Below are 8747 nucleotides of genomic sequence, written 5' to 3'. Positions count from 1 at the left end.
TAATTCCACTGGCAAAACCGAATGGGACACCCCAAGCCAATGGCCATTTTCAATTTGGTTGAGTAGTTCCTCGTACATTTGGCTGACCACTTTGATTGAAGCGCAGACACAAAATGCTGGCAGGCAGCTATTATATTTAAGCTGCCTCCGATCGGTGCTTATATATATATATATGCATGGGTATACAGGGTGCACCACCCCACACCACCCCCTGCCACACTCAATAACGATTCCCACATACTTTATATGTATTATGTACATAGTTGATTTGCTTGCTGCTCGCTCAGTTTTAGAACTTTACATATACACTCACACACTAACATACACGCAACACAGACACACACAGAGTGTAGAGTAGGATGGCCTCGGATTTCATTCATGTGCCGAACCATGCGCCTTTCCCGAATCATCATCATTGATTTGCAATGCCCGAAATGTGTCTGTCTAATGATTGAGGTTTGTTGCTGTTGTGCTGTGCTGTGCCTAACTGCCAAACATTCGGCTATAGTTGTCTGCATGTATATATATGTGTGCATGTGTGTCAATCTCTCTGTGTGTGTGTGTTTGCCATCGTTTTTGGAAATATTATATGCTCATACCTCCGTTTTCGAGTAAATTGTGTAAATATTTGCGCTCGTAAGTGGATTGGAGATGGATGAGTTTATCAACAGCGTATTCGCCGTCGCAGCAATGCCATCTCCATCTCCATCTCCTCCATCCCCAACCCCAACGCCTGGCCTCTTCCCATCCCAATCACCAACATATTCACATGCGTAGCCAGCTGACTGATTGCCTTTGCCTGCCGCTAGCTATCCGAAGTTTGGCCCTCAGCTCTTTGCCAACTGCTGCATTCCTGTCCTTGATAACTGTATGGGCTAACTTCTATTCCATCTGTCCGTCTGACAGTAAACGGTTTAGGATTTCAACAGCAAAAAATGCATTTATCAGTGTTGTTTTTAAAAACACTCGACCTCGAACTACATTTGCTGAACTTGTTATTTACTATTTTGTTGTTAATAACCTATTATATTTAAGTTTTACTTTCACATAATTTCACTATTACAAAGTTATCACAAATTTAAATACTAAATCTATTTATGGCAGACAAATACTAAGAAATTTTAAATACACTTGTAAGCTGATTAAGTAAATAGGCTTTTATTAACTATAATAATGATTGATAATTATTAATAAAGAAACTAGTTCTTTTTCTCGAAATTCGAATTGAGATACACTTAGCAAAGGCACTTACCCGACGCACAGGTGAAGAGACCCAACATTTGGTTCTGTAACATACTATTTTATATTACAGATTGGAAACAGTTGGCTGAGAGCTGTCCAATTGCTTCGAAAAATAATCTCAAACTATTATCGAAGTCACGAACCTCTAAGCTGATGGAGAGAATCTATGTTTGGTTCAATTGCTTTCAAACTGTACATTTACTTCGAAACATAATCAAACACTTATACCCCAGATCATCTTAAGCTATTATCGAAGTCTCGAATCACTAAGGACACAAACCTAACGCGCAAGTGGAGAGAATCTACGTTTGGTTCTGAAACAAACTATTTTTATATTACAGTTTGGAAATGGCTGAGAACAACTTTTGCAGTTGTCCAGCAACTGCTCTCAAGCGGTCGCCTTATTTCGAAAACTAACGCGACACCTTACCCCAATTCATCTCAAACTATTATCGAAGTCTTGAACCACTGAAGTATCTAAAATTTACTTTGACTAAATGCAGCAGTGCAATGACACTCAAACTCCAAATTACTTCGAATTGCCCAATACACGCTGTAAAGCAACTTAGACTGTCAGCGATGGTTCAAACCACAAAACTATTTAGCAACTGCTCCAAAACTGTTTGGGTAAGAACTATTTAATACAAGTTTCAAATTAAATATTTCATTCTAAAGATTAACTATCAATATAACAGAAAAAGTCATTTCCCATATTTAAAATGTTTACTGCATTAATGCAGTACTTTGAACTGCGAACCATGCTAAAGACGCAGGTGCGCGCGTTTAATTAAACTATCTAAAAGCTATCACAGGCAGAACAGTAATTACGCACTAGAGAACTTAACTACAACTATGTACTCATATGTATATATATACATATGTATGTATATATATATATATATATATATATATATATATATATATATATATATATATATATATATATATATATATATATATATATATATATATATGTGCTGCACATGGATACATGCCGTCAGCAGCTCCTTCGGCGCCATCTTCGTGCACAACATGCATTGAGGAACTTTAAAGTAACTAAGCGTTGGTCCAATTCGGGCTATCGACTTGGATGATTGAGTGGCAGGTTGAGCTCCCACAGTTTCATGTTGTTGTCGAGCACTTCGTGGAACCAGCTCTCCTTCTGCGGATGATCCCTGAACACAACGTTAACTGCCTTCAAGTCCAGCTGCAAGATGGCATCGTTGCCCAGCAGACTGTCCAGCGACCTCAACAGCGTACTGTTTCCATGTAACTTGAGCAGGGTCACATACTTGACCACGTAGTACTCGTATTGCAGCTTGCGCCGAGCCCAGCGCTCGACGGTGGCATTGGCACTGGCCGAACGGATCTGGCCGAGGTGCTCAGCGAACCATGGCGCAAAATAGTTGTATAGATCGAGCTTGGAGAGGCCATTGAGGCCTTTGCTCTTGATACGCTCCTTGATCATTTTGTAGTTCTTGCGACTATACACGAACACCTGGTACAGCGAGTTCCCCGTCGTGTAGGAGTTAACGTAGTGCGTGCCGAAGGACTCCATAAAGCGCACAGCCGATGTCAGGTTGCCGACCTGCAGCTGTTGGACGCGAGTTCGCACATCCGCTTCCAGCGGCTGATTGATTGGAATCTCGGAGTTAAGTTTGCCCGTCTCACGGAAACGTACGACGCGGACTAGCACATAGGAGTAGTCGCCCACTATGAAGGACGTGTTGATGCCCAACTTCTTGGCCGCATTATCTGGAAACCAGCCGCCCGTAAAGGCCTCCCAGGGCTTGTCCAAACGCTCAATGGTAAAGTCACGGAAATACGCCTGAAACAGTTGGCGGCGATTATCGCAGAACTCCATGTGGAAGTCCCCATGGAATATGCCTGGCGCCGTATACTCCTGGCTCTCTGACAGCTCACTCATGTTCTGAAAAGATAAGCCATATACTCGTATAAGTATTTTGATATACGTAAATACATTTCTAAGAATGTTTTAACCGAAATGCAAATTGATCTTCGACTCCGGAAATGCCAACGGACTATTTTTAAAATGCTTATAAATGTCTTTTTTCAGGTTGCTCTTCTTCTTCTGTCAGTTCTTGGAATGACATGAAATTGAAATCATTAACAAGCGTCTTACATTTTCACTGACAGACGAGCGAGCAAAGTTTTGGTCAATATTTGATCTACCAATAAAAAGTCTAACTGAGTTTGCACTAATTTGTACACGCTACAGGAATTTAACAAACACTCACCTTATATATATTGCGAGTTGGTTCCTTGAATATCCAGCGCTCGCCTTCGGCACTGTCGTTCAGGGGTATCACGCGCATCGATATGCCCAGATAGCCGTATCGTAGGAAGATGTTAATGGCTTTGCCAATGCGCAACTGGGACTCGCGGCTGCCACTGACCGCCAGTACGAGGAGCCCCAGGGTCAGCAGCCAAAGCCAGAAGAGGCCCCGCCGCGGGCACAGGCTCGGGCTCATCGCTCAGCTGTTTGTTGGTCGGCATGCAACGGGGGCTGCAAATGTGGAGAGCGGTAAACGGGTCGATTATAACAACTTAACGTTTACGTTTGCTAACTAGTTTGTAGTCTTTATACATTTGATATTTGCGCTTCTACTAATGTATTGTACGAATGACGTCGATAATTTATGCCCACTGCCACTGGCTCTGTCGGGCAGCTTCTTTTGAGCTTCGAGCTCTAATTGGCCATGAACCGGTAGCTGAGTTGAACTTGAACCGAGGCAAGGTGAGGCCTGCAGCTAGATGAGCCACTTAAGTGGCTGTCGCTGCAATTAGCCACGCAACACACAGACACACTTGAACACCATAGAGCTGTAGAGATATACAAATTGGATCAGCCAGAGATCTTTTTTACTGTCGTTGTCGTTCCTCAAATGCAAATTATTTCCTCAAGATGGCTTTTTTGTATGCTTCGTACAGTTTTATAACGATATGGTGCACCACTTTAAACCGGTTGTGTGTTTGCCGATCTCTTGACTGGGACGAGGAACGACAGCAACAGCAGCAACAACAGCAACAACAACTATCATAAAAACTGGCACAGCTGAGCCGAAGCCAAATCGGCAAATGCCAACAATATGCAACTTGTTGAGCAAACTCGTCAAAGGCAGCTTAGAATTACCGACGTTATCAATAGCTACAGCTGCAGCAGCAGTGGCAGTAGTAGCAGCAACGACTATATCAACCGCAGCAGACGTGTTGAACCGGTCAAAATAAAAAGGTTAGCCATAATACTCGGCGGCGGTATCGGGTGTTAGCCATGTCTATATGAGTCACACCTGAGCGCGCTGAGGCGCAACATTTGCCAAGCGACCGACAAAGATGACGGTCAAAATGTGAGCTTTGTTAGCGAACCATAAAACATAGGGGAGACCACAGTCGTTGCACCTGTGCCCCCGTCACCAGGTAATACGAACACAAGAATACCCTAAAATAAACCCATCAAACAGATTGCAAAACTGATCATTGAAAGAGAAGCACGACTGTTATTGCTTTAGCAGAATTATCTAACGAGTATTATTTACTTTTATATATATATATATATATATTGAAATTCATCAGAATTTATAATATGGTTACAAAACGAATGCTAATCTCAGCATGGCCTCGCTGGCATCTCTGTACGTTAGATAAAACTACAATTATTCCAACTACTAAAAATATATGTATATATGTATATACATTTAATTGCACTTAATCGTATTGTCATTGTGTGCGTTTATCATTTTGATCTATTAGAACTCCATGAACTCGGCTTAATGATACGATTTCAAATATGATTTTGCTTTTATTTTGGTGTAGTTCTCTTTACACTGGAGCTGAAACTACCTATAGCAACTAGCCGAGATATAAATGTAGGACTATCCCTAATACAGAACACAAAACACAAACGAGCTGGTTGGATCACTTATTAGATATATACAATGGATGAAGAAAAGAAAATAAGTGAATATTAAGGAACGAGATTAGTTTAATGGATACGTTATATCTATGAATTCATATTTGCTTTATTTTGATTTGACTACACCTAATGTAGATCTGGTTTTATTTAATTTGTTTACTAGAGCAAAATTATAGTTTTGCAAATTTAAGATTTCATCTTCTTCGATTCGAACTTGAGTTAGTCCATAGTTTTAGTTTGTATTCTTCGAATAACAATAACAATAACAATAATACTAATAATCTTTTGGGCAAATATTTTTAAATAAATAATTAATTAGAACTTGAACAGGTTTCCATGCTTCGTGTTGGTTGTTAATTTCTTACTAATTGTTGTTTAAATGAGGTTATAAAAAAGATTAAACTATGTAAAGATTTGTTTACTTCGACCTAACGACGCCTGACTACCCCTAATGTAAAGTTTTTCTTTTGATTGGCGACACCGTATTGACTACTGTCTATCGTTGGCCATTGAGGAGAGCTTAAGAGTCAAAAGCATTGTAAATTCGCAGTATTTATCACGCTTGTATTTATGATATAATGATATTTTGAGTATGCTGCGGTAGGCATACAAAGACAGCATGCGCGTAACCTTGTGCAAAATGACCAAAAAGCCATACCGAAAGCAGAGCCGCAACCAATACCGAAACCGAAACCGAAACCGAAAGACGAGAGACGGAGACTCGCAGATGCGGACGAAGACGGGACGCAGTCGTTCAAATGAATCAAAAATTCAATGCGCGCGTTGACGATTGCGTCCGACTCTGACGCTTGACTACTCTGTCCGACAGACAGCTAACCAGATCGTCGAGACGGAGTCATCAGCCAACAGCGAGTCAGCCCCTCAATTGGAGATTCTTTATGCGCGGCATTTATGGGGTCTTTTGTGGCCATGTCTGTGACGAGAGAGGGACGAGGAGGAGGCGACCGCGCGAAGGGCACGCATAAGGTCTGCAGTTTATAGCTATGTATGTCTTAGGTTTGCTTGTATGCAACCTAGGTATTTACACACATTTAAGCACATCTCAATTTTCCTTGGCAAGTGTTTAACATACATACATAATTAGAGCTTAGATCATAAGCAGCCGCTGTATTCGTTTTTGCTTTTTACAATCTTCATTTTTGACTGCACAGAAGAATTCACGAAACACCATTAGGCAGCAGAAGCAGCTACTCTTACAGACACACATATGTGCTCGTACTCGTATTTCGATAAGCTTTGACACGCACTCAGCTACCAGAGAGATTTCGACTTAGACTTTTGTACAAATGTAGCTGGAGCACAGAGCACACGGAGGCAGCTCGAGCCGATTGGCCGTTCGACAACGACGACGACGACGACTTGTTTGCTACTGGTTTGCCTTATCGCACGGCTAACTGACAGCAGGGGCCAATGCACAAGGCGCGTTTGCCATCGTTAAATACTCAAATAGCATTCTATACATAAATACGGCTGATCTTAAAGGTCAGTCCCACTGCGCGATCATAATTGTGAAGGCAACGCAACAGATACTACAATAACGTACGGCCAAAGGCGCCGTCGCTGATCTTTCCGGAAAATGATAAGCCAGTCAGCGGCTGCCTGCCTTTACAGACAAATTTCAATTAAGTCGAGTATCTTTAGCTTTTTTTTGATAGTTATATTTGCGCGCACTGTTTTTTTGTGTAAGTTTCAGCAACACATAAATTCCGGCTACCCACACCGAGAGAGAAGAGAGAGAGGGAAACACTCATACATCAGAGGCGCACTCACTCACAGTCTGGCACTCACACATGCACGTGCCTTCCAATTGCAATTAAAAAGCCGGAATCGATTCTCCAAGCACTTACGAGTACACCTCGAAAACGAGCCGTGTCAACGGACACAACTTGAACCGCGCAGACTCGAAGCAAAACTGAAACTGGCTGCCGAGCTGCTCAGCCACCAGCCACCAGCCACCAATCTAGCAGCAAGTCAACCAGCCAGCCAGTAAGTCAGCAGCTACCAAAACTCGATCGCTTCAGAGAGAATAAGCTGAGCGGCGACGCTCCAGCGCACAGTGGTCTAGAATCGTTAGCTATGGGAAAGGTTTCTTATTAATATCACATTTGTAAAGATCAATTATAGAAAAGATTAAGCATAAGGTTAGTAGAAAATATGTAACATATAATAGTATAAGGTAAATAGTAACATAAAAAATATTTTTGAAGCTAATTTTTAGTAAAATAAATTGTATGCTTCAAATATATTACTTTTTAGTGTATTTCCAAATTTAAGTCTGAATATTTGTTATTAAACAACTAGTTTAATTATGTCAAACTGATATTCAAAATATTTATGAACACTTTCACCAATACAAAATAATATCTATATATATTATATTAGAGTAAACATATTACATTTTTTAAATAAAATTTATTTTAGTATTATTTAATTTAATTTGAATTCTTTTTTACTTCTCGCATCTTAATTTGTATATCATTATATTCAATTCAAAAGTGAAATTTCTATAGCTTAGTTTGTTTGGCCCACTGTGCTGCAGCTGCAGTTCAATGACTGTTGGGCAGATGTTCTAGTCGCCTGCCTGCCCCTGTCTCGCCCTCTTCGCCTCGCGCAGTGGGGCGCAAAAACGGTAATAGCACATGACACAAATGTCTAAATATCTTTGTTGCCTATGTATGAATGTATGTATGTATGTATGTAAGTATGTAAGTATGTATGTAAGCATGTATGTAGGTGCACACACAGCTTTTCCGCTTATGAATATTTCCCATCACGTCTGTCGCTTCCACATTGGCATACTAAACTGCTCGAGACCTGGGAACTGCGAACCTCGAACTGGGAGCTTGGACCTGTGCCCGACCAACAAGTCGCCGTCGCCGTCGCCGTCGCTGTGGTCGCAGAGCATATGGAATTGATTGCAGTTTAGCTTTTGAAAATTGAGCAATACTTCAATAGAATTGTGAAGCAGTTGCTGAAATTAAAAACTTTTTGTCAGTCTGCTAGGCGGTCGGTCAACACACTCCAGTTTAATTTAAAAAATAAAACCAAATCCGAAAAAAAACTGAAAGTATCAAATTCGCATTACCTTGAAAAATATGCACAGCAATTTGACCCAAATTAAGAGCTGTTTTGACAACAAGCTGACGCGATTTGAAGTTTTTCAAATTTCTCAATTAGAAACATCAAACAGACTGACAAGCGGACTTCAATTGTCACGAACTTCAGTGCATTTCACTGAATTCAGCTGGCCAACTTCCAAGAAGAGCGGGGAGTTCTTTTTTCTTCACTTGGCCATTTCCGAAAAAATCAGCATTAAAACTGGTTGACTTTCTGATTTACACACATACAGACGACAGTCAGTACACCATGCAGATTTGGCGACTACATTTTTTTTTTTGGTTCAATGTAATTGTCGTATTACATACATAGATAGGTACACACAAATAGATATATTTTGATTTAGAATCAAAAAGTATTAAAAACTCGGGATTTAGTATTTATTTCATTTTTGGTTTTTATTAATTTTTAATTCGCATTCCATTTTCGTTTC

General features: G+C 40.6%; 1 protein-coding gene across 6 annotated transcripts; it reads right to left on the bottom strand.

Moving 5' to 3' along the window:
* Nucleotides 1-2222: 2222 nt before the first annotated feature.
* LOC111595954 (torso-like protein) lies at nt 2223-8326 on the bottom strand. Of its 6 annotated transcripts, XM_023309971.2 has the most exons (4): nt 8283-8326; nt 7941-8168; nt 3501-3769; nt 2223-3172 (listed from the first exon to the last, which is right to left on the bottom strand). In XM_023309971.2, exons 3-4 carry the CDS (start codon nt 3732-3734, stop codon nt 2321-2323), a joined length of 1086 nt encoding a protein of 361 aa, XP_023165739.1. In that variant the 5' UTR covers nt 3735-3769; nt 7941-8168; nt 8283-8326; the 3' UTR covers nt 2223-2320. The 6 variants fall into 6 exon arrangements, with proteins under 6 accessions (XP_023165739.1, XP_030078685.1, XP_023165697.1 ...); XM_030222825.1 differs by lacking the exons at nt 7941-8168; nt 8283-8326 and adding an exon at nt 6968-7146; XM_023309929.2 differs by lacking the exons at nt 7941-8168; nt 8283-8326 and adding an exon at nt 6972-7146.
* Between the last annotated feature and the right edge of the window lie 421 nt (nt 8327-8747).

This window comes from Drosophila hydei, unplaced genomic scaffold, assembly GCF_003285905.1.
Source record: "Drosophila hydei strain 15085-1641.00,03,60 unplaced genomic scaffold, DhydRS2 tig00000063-arrow-pilon, whole genome shotgun sequence".
NCBI lineage: Eukaryota > Metazoa > Arthropoda > Insecta > Diptera > Drosophilidae > Drosophila > Drosophila hydei.
The sequence above is the reverse complement of the archived record's forward strand: the minus strand, read 5'-3'. Positions and strand labels throughout refer to the sequence as shown.

Bases quoted from the DNA above. Each gene is read 5' to 3' on its own strand.
- LOC111595954 (XM_023309971.2), bottom strand. From the start codon at position 3,734: ATGAGCCCGAGCCTGTGCCCGCGGCGGGGCCTCTTCTGGCTTTGGCTG. The intron at 3,173-3,500 runs GTGAGTGTTTGT...TTATCTTTTCAG, and splicing joins CAACTCGCAATATATATAAG to AACATGAGTGAGCTGTCAGA.